General features: G+C 45.2%; 1 protein-coding gene across 6 annotated transcripts in view; it reads left to right on the top strand.

The window, feature by feature from the left end:
• Positions 1 to 18,936, top strand: part of LOC129813256 (alpha-actinin-1) — a 195,728-nt gene that overhangs the window by 47,283 nt on the left and 129,509 nt on the right. For all 6 annotated transcript variants that reach the window (XM_055865556.1, XM_055865558.1, XM_055865561.1 and 3 more), the window contains exon 2: positions 14,453 to 14,567. In XM_055865556.1, the coding sequence (XP_055721531.1) occupies positions 14,453 to 14,567 (115 nt within the window). The remainder of the gene's footprint in view (positions 1 to 14,452; positions 14,568 to 18,936) is intronic.

Below are 18,936 nucleotides of genomic sequence, written 5' to 3' on the forward strand. Positions count from 1 at the left end.
AGTCTCTCTGTGTGTGTACTTCATATCAGTGTGTATGAGTTGTCTCTGTGTGTGTGTGTGTACTTCATATCAGTGTGTATGTGTTGTCTCTCTGTGTGTGTGTACTTCATATCAGTGTGTATGTGCTGTCTATCTGAGTAGAAGGTACGGTGTTACCTTGGTGTTCTACTACAGTGTTACCTTGGTGTTATTACTACAGTGTTACCTTGGTGTTATTACTACAGTACAGTGTTACCTTGGTGTTATTACTACAGTACAGTGTTACCTTGGTGTTATTACTACAGTACAGTGTTACCTTGGTGTTATTACTACAGTACAGTGTTACCTTGGTGGTATTACTACAGTACAGTGTTACCTTGGTGTTATTACTACAGTACAGTGTTACCTTGGTGTTATTACTACAGTACAGTGTTACCTTGGTGTTATTACTACAGTACAGTGTTACAGTTGAATGTGACAGAAAGGGATGGAATACAGTTGAATGTGACAGAAAGGGATGGAATACAGTTGAATGTGGCAGAAAGGGATGGAATACAGTTGAATGTGACAGAAAGGGATGGAATACAGTTGAATGTGACAGAAAGGGGTGGAATACAGTTGAATATGACAGAAAGGGTAGGAATGCAGTTGAATGTGACAGAAAGGGATGGAATACAGTTGAATGTGACAGAAAGGTGCTCCAGCCCAGTTCAGTTTTCCATCCTGACACTCAGAATGGTTTCCACCAATACTTTCTCCTGCCTGCAGCCCAGGAGACTTTCTGAGACTCTGGGAATTTATCACAGCCAGGGGGAAATTCATTTGGTCATGTGCTTAAAAACATGAACACACATAAACTACATAATATAATTAATTGAAAGTGCTATAGCCTAGTGCAATATGCTGTATACTGGAGGGACCAACATACTATCCATTATGCAGCCTAATGGCTGTAGGAATAAAATCGTCCCCATATCTATCTGTTCTGAACTTATTTTGAAGAAGTCTCTTTCCCCTTTACCGGCTGCTGCTGTCACTCAGTTTTCAGTGAAGGGAATGAGTACTGTCCTGTAAAATGCTTTCACGTTTTAGGAGGATGAGTTTTGAGTGAAGGGGATGAGTACTGTCCTGTAAAATGCTTTCACGTTTTAGGAGGATGAGTTTTGAGTGAAGGGGATGAGTACTGTCCTGTAAAATGCTTTCACGTTTTAGGAGGATGAGTTTTGAGTGAAGGGGATGAGTACTGTCCTGTAAAATGCTTTCACGTTTTAGGAGGATGAGTTTTGAGTGAAGGGGATGAGTACTGTCCTGTAAAATGCTTTCACGTTTTAGGAGGATGAGTTTTGAGTGAAGGGGATGAGTACTGTCCTGTAAAATGCTTTCACGTTTTAGGAGGATGAGTTTTGAGTGAAGGGGATGAGTACTGTCCTGTAAAATGTTTTCACGTTTTAGGAGGATGAGTTTTGAGTGAAGGGGATGAGTACTGTCCTGTAAAATGCTTTCACGTTTTAGAAGGATGAGTTTTGAGTGAAGGGGATGAGTACTGTCCTGTAAAATGCTTTCACGTTTTAGGAGGATGAGTTTTGAGTGAAGGGGATGAGTACTGTCCTGTAAAATGCTTTCACGTTTTAGGAGGATGAGTTTTGAGTACAGGTTATGTAACGGCAGCCTTCCTCCTCTTCGTCTGAAGATCTACAGTCCTATTGATCTGATTGGTTACTAATAATATCATTTAAAATCCCTCAAATTGTGTCCCATATGTGTTTAGACACGGCGACCATTTACGGTTAGATCAGGGATCGAACCAAGACGCAGCATGTTCCGTGTTCAACATGATTTTAATAAACAAGACGAAACTGTGAACACTACAAAATAACAAACGTGGCTTACCGATACAGCCCTATCTGGTGCAGAGAAAACACAGAGACAGGAAACAACCACCCACAAAATCCCAACACAAAACAAGCCACCTATATATTATTCCCAATCAGAGACAACACAAAACATCTGCCTCTGATTGAGAACCATATTAGGCCAAACATAGAAACAGACAAACTAGACACACAACATAGAATGCCCACTCAGCTCATGTCCTGACCAACACTAAAACAAGCAAAACACACAAAAACTATGGTCAGAACGTGACAGGTTAGAGGCTGATTCTTGATCTATACCAATTATCCTCCCGCCGTCGTAATCAAGTGCTGAAGCTTTACTTGGTCTTGTGCTCGCATTTCTGAACACGCAGATCAGACCAAAGGACAGCACGCTCTGTAGGACAGATTTATACAACATATCAGACTAAAGGACAGTACTCAATGTAGGACAGATCTATAGAACATATCAGACTAAAGGACAGTACTCAATGTAGGACAGATCTATAGAACATATCAGATTAAAGGACGGTACTCTCTGCAGGACAGATCTATAGAACATTTGTAAGATATGGCGGTCGACATTAAAATGTTTCAGTTTGCTTAAAAAAAAAGAAGCATTCTCTGTTGCAGTTTCTTTATCTTTGCAAAGGAACAGTCATTGAATTTCAGTTTATTGTCTATTTGGATTCCCAGGTATTTATATGTGGTCACTCTATCGACTGGTTCCCCATTGATCTTCATAGGGGTTAGTGGAGTTTTATTCCTTCTGAAATCAATTTCCATCTCTTTTGTTTTCTTAACGTTTATTTCAATAAAGTTTCTCTGTCAAAACTTTGAAGGGAGGTTTGGTCTGGGTGGAAGAAACCCACAACAGAGGGGTCATCTGCGTATTTAAAGAATGTGTGGGCTGTGTCAGAGGCGTGACAATCGTTTGTGTACAGTATCGGTGAAAGTACGCAACCTTGAGGGACTCCCGTATTCTAGATGTGGAGATGAACTTCACTTGTTGAGTACGGTTCACAAGGAAACTATTCATCCACTTGATCAGTAGAGAGTTGACACCCAACAGTGACAGGGTGAAGTCTTCTGTTTGTCCCTACAGTGACAGGGTGAAGTCTTCTGTTTGTCCCTACAGTGACAGGATGTAGTATTCTGTTTGTCCCTACAGTGACAGGATGTAGTATTCTGTTTGTCCCTACAGTGACAGGATGTAGTATTCTGTTTGTCCCTACAGTGACAGGATGTAGTATTCTGTTTGTCCCTACACTACAGGGACAGGATGTAGTATTCTGTTTGTCCCTACAGTGACAGGATGTAGTATTCTGTTTGTCCCTACAGTGACAGGATGTAGTATTCTGTTTGTCCCTACAGTGACAGGATGTAGTATTCTGTTTGTCCCTACAGTGACAGGATGTAGTATTCTGTTTGTCCCTACACTACAGTGACAGGGTGAAGTATTCTGTTTGTCCCTACACTACAGTGACAGGATGTAGTATTCTGTTTGTCCCTACAGTGACAGGATGTAACATTCTGTTTGTCCCTACAGTGACAGGATGTAGTATTCTGTTTGTCCCTACAGTGACAGGATGTAGTATTCTGTTTGTCCCTACAGTGACAGGATGTAGTATTCTGTTTGTCCCTACAGTGACAGGATGTAGTATTCTGTTTGTCCCTACACTACAGTGACAGGATGTAACATTCTGTTTGTCCCTACAGTGACAGGATGTAACATTCTGTTTGTCCCTACAGTGACAGGATGTAACATTCTGTTTGTCCCTACAGTGACAGGATGTAGTATTCTGTTTGTCCCTACAGTGACAGGATGTAGTATTCTGTTTGTCCCTACAGTGACAGGATGTAGTATTCTGTTTGTCCCTACAGTGACAGGATGTAGTATTCTGTTTGTCCCTACAGTGACAGGATGTAGTATTCTGTTTGTCCCTACAGTGACAGGATGTAGTATTCTGTCTGTCCCTACAGTGACAGGATGTAGTATCCTGTTTGTCCCTACAGTGACAGGATGTAGTATCCTGTTTGTCCCTACACTACAGTGACAGGATGTAGTATTCTGTTTGTCCCTACACTACAGTGACAGGATGTAGTATTCTGTTTGTCCCTACACTACAGTGACAGGATGTAGTATTCTGTTTGTCCCTACAGTGACAGGATGTAGTATTCTGTTTGTCCCTACAGTGACAGGATGTAGTATTCTGTTTGTCCCTACAGTGACAGGATGTAGTATTCTGTTTGTCCCTACAGTGACAGGATGTAGTATTCTGTTTGTCCCTACAGTGACAGGATGTAGTATTCTGTTTGTCCCTACAGTGACAGGATGTAGTATTCTGTTTGTCCCTACAGTGACAGGATGTAGTATTCTGTTTGTCCCTACAGTGACAGGATGTAGTATTCTGTTTGTCCCTACAGTGACAGGATGTAGTATTCTGTTTGTCCCTACAGTGACAGGATGTAGTATTCTGTTTGTCCCTACAGTGACAGGATGTAGTATTCTGTTTGTCCCTACAGTGACAGGATGTAGTATTCTGTTTGTCCCTACAGTGACAGGATGTAGTATTCTGTTTGTCCCTACAGTGACAGGATGTAGTATTCTGTTTGTCCCTACAGTGACAGGATGTAGTATTCTGTTTGTCCCTACAGTGACAGGATGTAGTATTCTGTTTGTCCCTACACTACAGTGACAGGATGTAGTATTCTGTTTGTCCCTACACTACAGTGACAGGATGAAGTATTATGTTTGTCCCTACAGTGACAGGATGTAGTATTCTGTTTGTCCCTACAGTGACAGGATGTAGTATTCTGTTTGTCCCTACAGTGACAGGATATAGTATTCTGTTTGTCCCTACACTACAGTGACAGGATGTAGTATTCTGTGTGTCCCTACAGTGACAGGATGAAGTATTATGTTTGTCCCTACAGTGACAGGATGTAGTATTCTGTTTGTCCCTACAGTGACAGGATGTAGTATTCTGTTTGTCCCTACAGTGACAGGATGTAGTATTCTGTTTGTCCCTACAGTGACAGGATGTAGTATTCTGTTTGTCCCTACAGTGACAGGATGTAGTATTCTGTTTGTCCCTACAGTGACAGGATGTAGTATTCTGTTTGTCCCTACAGTGACAGGATGTAGTATTCTGTTTGTCCCTACAGTGACAGGATGAAGTATTCTGTTTGTCCCTACACTACAGTGACAGGATGAAGTATTATGTTTGTCCCTACAGTGACAGGATGTAGTATTCTGTTTGTCCCTACAGTGACAGGATGTAGTATTCTGTTTGTCCCTACACTACAGTGACAGGATGTAGTATTCTGTTTGTCCCTACAGTGACAGGATGTAGTATTCTGTTTGTCCCTACACAACAGTGACAGGGTGAAGTCTTCCGTTTGTCCCTACAGTGACAGGATGTAGTCTTCTGTTTGTCCCTACAGTGACAGGATGTAGTATTCTGTTTGTCCCTACACTACAGTGACAGGGTGAAGTATTCTGTTTGTCCCTACACTACAGTGACAGGATGTAGTATTCTGTTTGTCCCTACAGTGACAGGATGTAACATTCTGTTTGTCCCTACAGTGACAGGATGTAACATTCTGTTTGTCCCTACAGTGACAGGATGTAGTATTCTGTTTGTCCCTACAGTGACAGGATGTAGTATTCTGTTTGTCCCTACAGTGACAGGATGTAGTATTCTGTTTGTCCCTACAGTGACAGGATGTAGTATTCTGTTTGTCCCTACAGTGACAGGATGTAGTATTCTGTTTGTCCCTACAGTGACAGGATGTAGTATTCTGTTTGTCCCTACAGTGACAGGATGTAGTATTCTGTTTGTCCCTACAGTGACAGGATGTAGTATTCTGTTTGTCCCTACACTACAGTGACAGGATGTAGTATTCTGTTTGTCCCTACACTACAGTGACAGGATGTAGTATTCTGTTTGTCCCTACAGTGACAGGATGTAGTATTCTGTTTGTCCCTACAGTGACAGGATGTAGTATTCTGTTTGTCCCTACAGTGACAGGATGTAGTATTCTGTTTGTCCCTACAGTGACAGGATGTAGTATTCTGTTTGTCCCTACAGTGACAGGATGTAGTATTCTGTTTGTCCCTACACTACAGTGACAGGATGAAGTATTATGTTTGTCCCTACAGTGACAGGATGTAGTATTCTGTTTGTCCCTACAGTGACAGGATGTAGTATTCTGTTTGTCCCTACAGTGACAGGACGAAGTATTCTGTTTGTCCCTACAGTGACAGGATGTAGTATTCTGTTTGTCCCTACAGTGACAGGATGTAGTATTCTGTTTGTCCCTACAGTGACAGGATGTAGTATTCTGTTTGTCCCTACACTACAGTGACAGGATGTAGTATTCTGTTTGTCCCTACACTACAGTGACAGGATGTAGTATTCTGTTTGTCCCTACAGTGACAGGATGTAGTTTTCTGTTTGTCCCTACACTACAGTGACAGGATGTAGTTTTCTGTTTGTCCCTACAGTGACAGGATGTAGTATTCTGTTTGTCCCTACAGTGACAGGATGTAGTATTCTGTTTGTTCCTACAGTGACAGGATGTAGTATTCTGTTTTGTCCCTACACTACAGTGACAGGATGTAGTATTCTGTTTGTCCCTACAGTGACAGGATGTAGTATTCTGTTTGTCCCTACAGTGACAGGATGTAGTATTCTGTTTTTCCTACAGTGACAGGATGTAGTATTCTGTTTGTCCCTACACTACAGTGACAGGATGAAGTATTATGTTTGTCCCTACAGTGACAGGATGTAGTATTCTGTTTGTCCCTACAGTGACAGGATGTAGTATTCTGTTTGTCCCTACAATGACAGGATGTAGTATTCTGTTTGTCCCTACGCTACAGTGACAGGATGTAGTATTCTGTTTGTCCCTACGCTACAGTGACAGGATGTAGTATTCTGTTTGTCCCTACAGTGACAGGATGTAGTATTCTGTTTGTCCCTACAGTGACAGGATGTAGTATTCTGTTTGTCCCTACAGTGACAGGATGAAGTATTATGTTTGTCCCTACAGTGACAGGATGTAGTATTCTGTTTGTCCCTACACTACAGTGACAGGATGTAGTATTCTGTTTGTCCCTACAGTGACAGGATGTAGTATTCTGTTTGTCCCTACAGTGACAGGATGTAGTATTCTGTTTGTCCCTACAGTGACAGGATGTAGTATTCTGTTTGTCCCTACAGTGACAGGATGTAGTATTCTGTTTGTCCCTACAGTGACAGGATGTAGTATTCTGTTTGTCCCTACACTACAGTGACAGGATGAAGTATTATGTTTGTCCCTACAGTGACAGGATGAAGTATTCTGTTTGTCCCTACAGTGACAGGATGTAGTATTCTGTTTGTCCCTACAGTGACAGGATGTAGTATTCTGTTTGTCCCTACAGTGACAGGATGTAGTAGTCTGTTTGTCCCTACACTACAGTGACAGGATGTAGTATTCTGTTTGTCCCTACACTAAAGTGACAGGATGAAGTATTCTGTTTGTCCCTACAGTGACAGGATGTAGTATTCTGTTTGTCCCTACAATGACAGGATGTAGTATGGACCATTAGGAGTCATGGTTACTCTTCCTGCCTCCTGTTTCCTTTCCTCTGGTGACACACCTATACACACACACACACACACACACACACACACGCACACACAATGAAAAAGGTACATTATTTACTAATCCTTCTGGTTTCTTCTGGTGCCTCTGAGCAGACCGTGGTTCACCTTGTATTCGAAATTATTTCAAATACTGTGGCTGTCCTTGATTGGTGCAATGTAGAAACCCTGCCCACCTGGCAATCCAGGCAGGCTAAAGCAACTATTTGAAAGGTTTCAAATAGTATTTGAACCCAGGGTTGCCTCAGAGGGACAAGTTTGGCTTCCTGGTATCATGAGGAGCTCGAGGACTGCAGGATAAATTGGCTACACTGAACGCTGAAAGCTATTTTATTTCCTGTCTCAGATAGTCTGCCAATATATCTGCATTCCCTGTGTGTGTGTGTGTGTGTGTGTGTGTGTGTGTGTGTGTGTGTGTGTGTGTGTGACAGACAGACAGACAGACAGACAGACAGAGACAGAGGGGTTGTACTTAGATGGTTTAAGTGAACGTATTGTACTAATATGGAGCTGGCAGAGAGGCAGGAAACTCTGAACTGAGGGAGAGAGACAGGGATGGAGGGAGGGACAGAGGGAATGATGGGATTGGGAAGGAGAGAGAGAGGAGTAGAGCAGTGAGGAAGAGAGAGAATAACACAGAGTGATATGGGGGAAACATTGAAGGAAACTCTGAACTGAGGGAGTGAATAGAGAGGGAGAGAGACAGGGATGGCGGGACAGAGGGAGTGATGGGATTGGGAAGGAGAGAGGAGTAGAGCAGTGAGGAAGAGAGAGAATAACACAGAGAGTGATATGGGGGAAACGTTGAAGGAAACTAAGAGCTATAAACTTGACATGTTGTTGGATGACTATTTTAGAATGTCTTGGCTGGGTACAACAACAACAACAAAGCAGCTGGGTCGTTCCATGTCATTTCAGCAAGCCATGTTCTGAAATCGTTTCTGTAGTTAGAAACATATAAGATTAGCATTTCTGAAACATTATTTTATTAATTAAAATTTGATCTCTGCAAATTTAAACTAATTGATTGCAACCGAATTGGCCATTTTTAATTTATAGGATCAATATAATCTTCAATAAATATAGTACCTAACATCCGATTTGCTCCATAATTCTTTCTAAAAATGAGTCAAAAAAATTGTCAAAAGCCACCCACGGACCCCACACACTCCACAACAATCACATCCCAACAAACAGTATACAGTATCAGTTCTCTATGTTTGACAAGTAGTTTAAAGATGCGGTTTGGAGTATTGCTTCTTCATACTATGTAAGGTATTCTCTGTGAATCTGCTTCTTCATACTATGTAAGGTATTCTCTGTGAATCTGCTTCTTCATACTATGTAAGGTATTCTCTGTGAATCTGCTTCTTCATACTATGTAAGGTATTCTCTGTGAATCTGCTTCTTCATACTATGTAAGGTATTCCCTGTGAATCTGCTTCTTCATACTATGTAAGGTATTCTCTGTGAATCTGCTTCTTCATACTATGTAAGGTATTCTCTGTGAATCTGGTGATGTTTTTCTCCCCTGTTCAGAGAAATTAGTCATTGAAGTTTGCTTGCATTATTTACCGTAAAGTAGTGTGATAGTACCAGGTTTTGTCCTCTAGATGACGCTGTTTCTGCTATATCGCCACATTCTTTTTTTAATCAAATTTGCTGGTCTCTTGTGTTTATTAAAATAGATCACAACATTTCCTATGCAACTTTGGGCAAAAAAACAAATAGCTTTTGCTCATGATTAAACTGAATTGTGTGGTCAAGCCAGTCCTCCATGAAAGTAATTCAGTTTGTCCTTCTCTTAGCAACCTAATGCTTCAACCCAACTCCCCTTGAATAGTCCAACAAGTGTCAGCTCTCTGAGAGGACCATCCATATGGTGCAATTGTCATATGAAGATGTTTCCTACAAGCCCAAAACTTCTGATGGAAAAATGGGGCTTAGTGACTAAAATGTTGTGACAACTCTAATAAATAACACAATTAGAAACCATTGTGTGGCAGTCGTATATGTTTTTCAATAAAAAGATTAGAAAACGTCTACATGTAGTGTGACATTTACCATTAAACCCAAACCCCAATACCATTACCCTTGAAAAACACTATATAGTGTATGTTTTGGGACTTTTATCATTGAAAGACCATTAGCGAACGCAAACGTTTAAACCATTAGAAATGCTGTAGCCCAATGGTTTGCGTGTTCACCAGGAACTAATCTAACGAATCCAGGCCTTTATAAACCACAGACACAGTGGTCATTTCCTGGACTCATTTATTTTGAATGTATTTTATTTAACCTTTTAACTCATTAAGCCTAAGAGAAGGACAAACGGAATGGCTTTAATTGTGAAGATGACTGCACAATAACATTTTTTATCATAAGCAAAAACTTTTAGTTTTTTTACCCACAGTTGAAAATAAAGTGATCCATTTAAGAAACACAAGCATAATTGATAAAAGTATCAGGAACGGCGGCATCTAGTGGACAAAACCTGGTACTTTCACACAACTTTATAGTAAATAATGTAAGCGACTATGGCTAATTTCTCAGAACAGGTAGAAAAACATGAAGAAGAAGCAAAACAGGGGTGGGAGGAGAGGGCGGGACACATGGTAGGAGGGGGGAGACAGGAGGAGAGGGCGGGACACATGGTAGGAGGGGGGAGACAGGAGGAGAGGGCGGGACACATGGTAGGAGGGGGGAGACAGGAGGAGAGGGCAGAGCGGGACACATGGTAGGAGGGGGGAAACAGGAGGAGAGGGCAGAGCGGGACACATGGTAGGAGGGGGGAGACAGGAGGAGAGGGCAGAGCGGGACACATGGTAGGAGGGGGGAGACAGTGAAGGCGGGGTGAGACAGGAGGAGAGGGCAGGGCGGGACACATGGTAGGAGGGGTGAGACAGGAGGAGAGGGCAGGGCGGGACACATGGTAGGAGGGGGGAGACAGGAGGAGAGGGGGGAGACAGTGAAGGAGGGGGAGACAGGAGGAGAGGGCAGGGCGGGACACATGGTAGGAGGGGGGAGACAGGAGGAGAGGGCGGGACACATGGTAGGAGGGGGGAGACAGGAGGAGAGGGCAGAGCGGGACACATGGTAGGAGGGGGGAGACAGGAGGAGAGGGCAGGGCAGGACACATGGTAGGAGGGGGGAGACAGTGAAGGAGGGGTGAGACAGGAGGAGAGAGAAGGGGAGACGAGATATTTATGGCCTTGATGTCCTCCTGCTGGAATATGCTTCTACTGTTATACTGTAGAAACAGACAGCCTTTTACATATGACATGTTGTAGTATAAACAGACACGCTCTAAAACTAGGGTAATCTAAGATCCAGATGCTTTCCGAAGTCCTATGGTATTTGCTTCTGTGGTATGTTGTGCCTTCAGACCACAGACGGACAACACGAAAAAGCCCGTAGTTCCCTGACTAGCATCTCGTCTAATGCTTCACTGCCTCTTTTTACTTAGTTCATCCTCTGTTCCCTGTGGAGCACGAGGCCTCAACCAGCCCAGCTGGACTATCCTTCCCACCGACTGTAGCCTCAGAGCAGGAGAGCCCTGACCACAACACTCAGTCATGTGATCGTGAGGATGGCTGCCAGGCCAGCGATGGTATGTTATGGGTTAGTGCTGCAAAAGTGCTTGAATGAGCTGGAGAGAGATAGAGAGCTGGAGAGAGATAGAGAGCTGGAGAGGGAAAGAGGGCCGGGGTTTCACAAAGAGGGCCGGGGTTTCACAAAGAGGCCCGGGGTTTCACAAAGAGGCCCGGGGTTTCACAAAGAGGCCCGGGGTTTCACAAAGAGGCCCGGGGTTTCACAAAGAGGCCCGGGGTTTCACAAAGAGGGCCGGGGTTTCACAAAGAGGGCCCGGCGTTTCACAAAGAGGGCCCGGCGTTTCACAAAGAGGGCCCGGCGTTTCACAAAGAGGGCCCGGCGTTTCACAAAGAGGGCCCGGCGTTTCACAAAGAGGGCCCGGCGTTTCACAAAGAGGGCCCGGCGTTTCACAAAGAGGCCCGGGGTTTCACAAAGAGGGCTCAGCTCTCTCTGCTCTGCTCCAGTCCTGCCGGTCCTCCCCGCCGCTGGAGACTCTTCGTGTGGTTAACCCAGTTTCTCATACAGATGGGTTCTCAGAAGGGGTGCACGGTGTTACGGCGGGCCCCGTGCTCATGCCAGCTCCCGTTAGGTCATTAGGCTGTCGAGCCGAGGAAAGGAGGGAGGGAAAGAGGCAGGAAGGGATAGAGGGAGGGAGAGAGAGGGAGAGAGGGAGGGAGGGAGGGAGGGAAAGAGGCAGGAAGGGAGGGAGGGAGCGGAGGGGGAGGGAGAGCGAGAGAGGGAAAGAGAGGGATGGGAGGGAGAAAGGGAAGGAGAGAGAGTGAGAGAGGGAGGGAGGCAGGGGGAGGGAGAGCCCAGATGTTTCCTATCATCAGGTGGTTAGTAACATGCCAGCCATGGCTGGGAATCCTCTGGATCTGCTGCTGCCACTAGAACACACAGGCACTCTGTACTACTGTATTCTATTTAAGGGAGAATGCCCTCCAAGCCGGTGTTCGGAGGATATGAGTGTTATTAGGCCCGAGACAAAGTCAATATATCCTCCAAACAACGGATTCGAGAACATTTTCACTTTTACACAACGGGTTACCAACGGATTCAAATAATGATTGACATATTTTCATTTTTTTATTAATTTATTCATCCTTCCACAAGATATAATTTTTTTTTTTGGATTAATACTATTTCATCCTTCCACAAGATATAGTCCCGACACAAATCTAGGATTGCTAGAGACGTGACCCCGTTTTTTTGTTCTGTATCTATGGACGCGACCCAGTCGTTCGTTCTAAATGTTCCGTTGTCATACTGGCTGGCAACGTTCATATCCCTTGCAAGCTAGCTAGCCAACTACAGCTAACTTACAGTCACGTCAAACAGTGCAGCCAGAATAACAGCAAAGTAGCTGCATTTGCATTTGTTTAAGCTGTTTTCTTGTGACATTTATTTGGATACGTCCATAGCAATGAGCTAATGATATGCGATTCCACCTGGTATAGAAAATGTGTTCTCTCGTCAGGACACTGTTGTTCAGAGGAGCTAGCCAGCAACACAGCTAACACAATCACTTCTAACTGAAGCTGGAAACACTGAAAACTAACTGCACCTCGTTGTACATTTTTTTAAATTGACATTTCTTTCTCGAACCCTCGACCTCCTAGCCCGAGGTCCGGCGCGCTATCGACTGTGCCGCAAAAGCATGCTCAAGCGGCAGAGTCGATTTCCGCGCTTATAAACCCAGGGTCGTTACACTATATATCCATAAAAATGATGGCAGCTGATTCATGATTTTGACTGGCTGAGAAACGCTGCCTGTCTGTCTGTCTCGTCCAGACTCGAGACACGTTCATTACCACCGGACAGTTAGAGAACGAATTTGAATATTGAAACAATGTTGCAAATGTCAGAGAGACAGACAGGAAGTTTATACAAATCTCCACTGTTGAAAACTAAATGTTAGTCTAAAAGAAATGTGAGATAATGTCTAGATGCTTTTAATAGTGGAGATGACGTTTATAACTTCCCTGCCTGGGCTGATGAGACAGTGGATCGCACAGTCAGATGGAACAGATTAAACAGGCATTTTAACGCAATAGATTTAGCCGGTGGCAATTTGTGGAATAGACACCGGCTGGAATGCGGTTTTAACTAATCAGCATTCAGGATTAGATCTATTCTACTTTATTCTCTACTGTGTTCTATTCTAGTGTTCTCTACTGTGTTCTATTCTAGTGTTCTCTACTGTGTTCTATTCTAGTGTTCTCTACTGTGATCTATTCTATTGTTCTCTACTGTGTTCTATTTTATTCTCTACTGTGTTATATTCTATTGTTCTCTACTGTGTTCTATTTTATTGTTCTCTACTGTATTCTATTCTATTGTTCTCTACTGTGTTCTATTTTATTGTTCTCTACTGTATTCTATTTTATTGTTCTCTACTGTATTCTATTCTATTGTTCTCTACTGTGTTCTATTTTATTGTTCTCTACTGTGTTCTATTTTATTGTTCTCTACTGTGTTCTATTTTATTGTTCTCTACTGTGTTCTATTTTATTGTTCTCTACTGTATTATATTGTTCTCTACTGTGTTCTATTCTGTTGTTCTCTACTGTGTTCTATTATATTGTCCTCTACTGTATTATATTATGTAGGTCTCTACTGTATTATATTATGTAGTTCTCTACTGTATTATATTGTATTGTTCTCTACTGTGTTCTATTCTAGTGTTCTCTACTGTGTTCTATTCTAGTGTTCTCTACTGTGTTCTATTGTAGTGTTCTCTACCGTGTTCTATTCTAGTGTTCTCTACCGTGTTATATTCTAGTGTTCTCTACCGTGTTCTATTCGAGTGTTCTCTACTGTGTTCTATTCGAGTGTTCTCTACTGTGTTCTTATTTTGTGTTCTCTACCGTGTTCTTATCAAGTGTTCTCAACCGTGTTCTATTCCAGTGTTCTCTACTGTGTTCTATTCTAGTGTTCTCTACTGTGTTCTATTCTAGTGTTCTCTACTGTGTTCTATTCTAGTGTTCTCTACTGTGTTCTCTACTGTGTTCTATTCTAGTGTTCTCTACCGTGTTCTATTCTAGTGTTTTCTACTGTGTTCTATTGTCCTCTACCGTGTTCTATTCTATTGTTCTTTACCGTGTTCTATTCTATTGTTCTTTACTGTGTTCTATTCTAGTGTTCTCTACTGTGTTCTATTCTAATGTTCTCTACCATGTTCTATTCTAGTGTTTTCTACTGTGTTCTATTGTTCTCTACCGTGTTCTATTCTGTATTCTCATCTTCACTATGCCTGCACCATAGTAACAAACACCATAGTAACTTCGCCATCCATGGTAACTACCACCCTGCTCCTTTCTTACTCACTGATGTCTGCTCCTCTCTCTTCACTAGACGTTCACGGCCTGGTGTAACTCCCACCTGAGGAAAGCAGGAACGCAGATCGAGAACATCGAGGAGGACTTCAGAGACGGACTGAAACTCATGCTGCTGCTTGAGGTCATATCAGGTGAGGAGGAGAGGCCTGGTGCCCACGTATCTCTAATGGTGCCCCACGCATCTCTAATGGTGCCCACGTATCTCTAATGGTGCCCCACGCATCTCTAATGGTGCCCCACGCATCTCTAATGGTGCCCACGTATCTCTAATGGTGCCCCACGCATCTCTAATGGTGCCCCACGCATCTCTAATGGTGCCCACGTATCTCTAATGGTGCCCCACGCATCTCTAATGGTGCCCACGTATCTCTAATGGTGCCCCACGCATCTCTAATGGTGCCCCACGTATCTCTAATGGTGCCCCACGCATCTCTAATGGTGCCCCACGCATCTCTAATGGTGCCCACGTATCTCTAATGGTGCCCCACGCATCTCTAATGGTGCCCCACGCATCTCTAATGGTGCCCACGTATCTCTAATGGTGCCCCACGCATCTCTAATGGTGCCCCACGCATCTCTAATGGTGCCCCACGCATCTCTAATGGTGCCCACATGTATCTGAATGGTGCCCCATGCATCTCTAATGGTGCCCCATGCATCTCTAATGGTGCCCCATGCATCTCTAATGGTGCCCCATGCATCTCTAATGGTGCCCCATGCATCTCTAATGGTGCCCCATGCATCTGAATGGTGCCCCATGCATCTCTAATGGTGCCCACATGTATCTGAATGGTGCCCCATGCATCTCTAATGGTGCCCCATGCATCTCTAATGGTGCCCCATGCATCTCTAATGGTGCCCCATGCATCTCTAATGGTGCCCACATGTATCTCTAATGGTGCCCCATGCATATCTAATGGTCCCACATGTATCTCTAATGGTGCCCACGTATCTCTAATGGTGCCCCATGCATCTCTAATGGTGCCCCATGCATCTCTAATGGTGTCCACATATCTCTAATGGTGCCCACATGTATTTCTAATGGTGTCCACATGTATCTGTAATGGTGCCCCATGCATCTATAATGGTGTCCACATGTATCTGTAATGGTGCCCCATGCATCTCTAATGGTGTCCACATGTATCTCTAATGGTGCCCACATGTATCTCTAATGGTGTCCACATGTATCTGTAATGGTGCCCACATGTATCTCTAATGGTGCCCACATGTATCTCTAATGGTGCCCCCATGTATCTGTAATGGTGCCCCATGCATCTCTAATGGTGCCCCATGCATCTATAATGGTGCCCCACATATATCTGTAATGGTGCCCCATGTATCTGTAATGGTGCCCCCATGTATCTGTAATGGTGCCCCACATATATCTGTAATGGTGCCCCATGTATCTGTAATGGTGCCCACATGTATCTCTAATGGTGCCCCCATGTATCTGTAATGGTGCCCCATGCATCTCTAATGGTGCCCCATGCATCTATAATGGTGCCCCACATATATCTGTAATGGTGCCCCATGTATCTGTAATGGTGCCCCATGCATCTCTAATGGTGCCCCACATATATCTCTAATCGTGCCCCACATATATCTGTAATGGTGCCCCATGTATCTGTAATGGTGCCCCATGTATCTGTAATGGTGCCCCATGCATCTCTAATGGTGCCCCATGCATCTATAATGGTGCCCACATGTATCTCTAATGGTGCCCCATGCATCTCTAATGGTCCCACATGTATCTCTAATGGTGCCCCACGCTTCTCTAATGGTGCCCCATGCATCTCTAATGGTGCCCCATGCATCTCTAATGGTCCCACATGTATCTCTAATGGTGCCCCACGCTTCTCTAATGGTGCCCCATGCATCTCTAATGGTGCCCCATGCATCTCTAATGGTGCCCCACGCATCTCTAATGGTGCCCACGTATCTCTAATGGTGCCCCATGTATCTGAATGGTGCCCACGTATCTCTAATGGTGCCCCATGCATCTCTAATGGTGCCCCATGTATCTGAATGGTGCCCACGTATCTCTAATGGTGCCCCATGCATCTGAATGGTGCCCACATGTACAGTTGAAGTCGGAAGTTTACATACACCTTAGCCAAATACATTTAAACTAAGTTTAACACAATTCCTGACATTTAATGCCAAAATTCCTCCACAGTGACATGAGAAACTGATCAACAACTACAGGAAGCATTTGGTTGCAGTCGTTGCAGCTAAAGGTGGAACAAACAGTTATTGAGTGTAATGGGGCAAATACTTTTTCACACAGGGGCATTGGGTGTTGCATAACTTTGTCAATTAAATAAATAAAATAAGTATACATATTGTTTTGTTATTTGTAAACACCAGTTCCCTTTATTTAAAATTAGGTTTTGGTTGAAGATTTAATAACATTCACTATCAAAAATATGCAAAAGTAGAGAAAATCAGAAAGGGGGTAAATTTATTTTTCACGGCACTGTATCTCTAATGGTGCCTACATGGTGCTGCATGGGGCCTACATGGTGCTGCATGGGGCCTACATTGTGCTACATGGGGCCTACATGGTGTTGCATGGGGCCTACATGGGCCTACATGGTGTTGCATGGGGCCTACATGGTGTTGCATGGGGCCTACATGGGGCCTACATGGTGTTGCATGGGGCCTACATGGTGCTACATGGTGCTGCATGGGGCCTACATGGTGCTACATGGGGCCTACATGGTGTTGCATGGGGCCTACATGGGCCTACATGGTGTTGCATGGGGCCTACATGGTGTTGCATGGGGCCTACATGGGCCTACATGGTGTTGCATGGGGCCTACATGGGCCTACATGGTGTTGCATGGGGCCTACATGGTGTTGCATGGGGCCTACATGGGGCCTACATGGGGCCTGCATGGGGCCTACATGGTGCTGCATGGGGCCTACATGGGGCCTACATGGGGCCTGCATGGGGCCTACATGGTGTTGCATGGGGCCTACATGGGGCCTACATGGTGCCTGCATGGGGCCTGCATGGGGCCTACATGGTGCTGCATGGGGCCTACATGGGGCCTACATGGGGCCTGCATGGGGCCTACATGGTGTTGCATGGGGCCTACATGGGGCCTGCATGGGGCCTACATGGTGCTACATGGGGCCTACATGGTGCTGCATGGGGCCTACATGGTGCTGCATAGGGCCTACATGGTGCTGCATAGGGCCTACATGGGGCCTACATGGTGCTGCATGGGTGCTGCATGGGGCCCACATGGTGCTACATGGGGCCTACATGGTGCTGCATAGGGCCTACATGGTGCTGCATGGGGCCTACATGGTGCTACATGGGGCCTACATGGTGCTGCATGGGGCCTACATGGGGCCTACATGGGGCCTACATGGTGCTGCATGGGGCCTACATGGGGCCTACATGGTGCTACATGGGGCCTACATGGTGTTGCATGGGGCCTACATGGGGCCTACATGGTGCTGCATGGGGCCTACATGGGGCCTACATGGGCCCTGCATGGTTCCTACATGGGCCCTGCATGGTTCCTACATGGGCCCTGCATGGTTCCTACATGGGGCCTACATGGTGCTGCATGGGGCCTACATGGTGCTGTATGGGGCCTACATGGTGCTGTATGGGGCCTACATGGTGCTGCATGGGGCCTGCATGGTGCCTACATGGTGCCTACATGGTGCTGCATGGGGCCTGCATGGTGCCTACATGGTGCTGCATGGGGCCTGCATGGGGCCTACATGGTGCTGCATGGGGCCTACATGGGGCCTACATGGTGCTGCATGGGGCCTGCATGGGGCCTACATGGGGCCTACATGGTGCCTACATGGTGCTGCATGGGGCCTGCATGGGGCCTACATGGGGCCTGCATGGTGCCTACATGGTGCTGTATGGGGCCTACATGGTGCCTACATGGTGCTGCATGGGGCCTGCATGGGGCCTACATAGGGCCTACATGGTGCTGCATAGGGCCTACATGGTGCTACATGGGGCCTACATGGTGCTACATGGTTCCTACATGGTTCCTACATTGAGCTGCATGGGGCCTACACAGGGCTTCTATTGAGCTGCATGGTGCCTACATGGGGCCCACATTGAGCTGCATGGTGCCTACATGGGCCATGCATGGTGCCTACATTGAGCTGCATGGGGCCTACATGGGGCCTACATGGGGCCTACATGGGGCCTACATGGTGCTGCATGGGGCCTACATGGGGCCTACATGGTGCTGCATGGGGCCTACATGGGCCCTGCATGGTTCCTCCATGGGCCCTGCATGGTTCCTACATAGGGCCTACATGGTGCTGCATAGGGCCTACATGGTGCTACATGGGGTCTACATGGTGCTACATGGTTCCTACATGGTTCCTACATTGAGCTGCATGGGGCCTACACAGGGCTTCTATTGAGCTGCATGGTGCCTACATGGGGCCCACATTGAGCTGCATGGTGCCTACATGGGCCATGCATGGTGCCTACATTGAGCTGCATGGTGCCTA

The sequence above is a fragment of the Salvelinus fontinalis genome, chromosome 16 (assembly GCF_029448725.1).
Source record: "Salvelinus fontinalis isolate EN_2023a chromosome 16, ASM2944872v1, whole genome shotgun sequence".
NCBI classification, from domain to species: Eukaryota; Metazoa; Chordata; class Actinopteri; order Salmoniformes; family Salmonidae; genus Salvelinus; species Salvelinus fontinalis.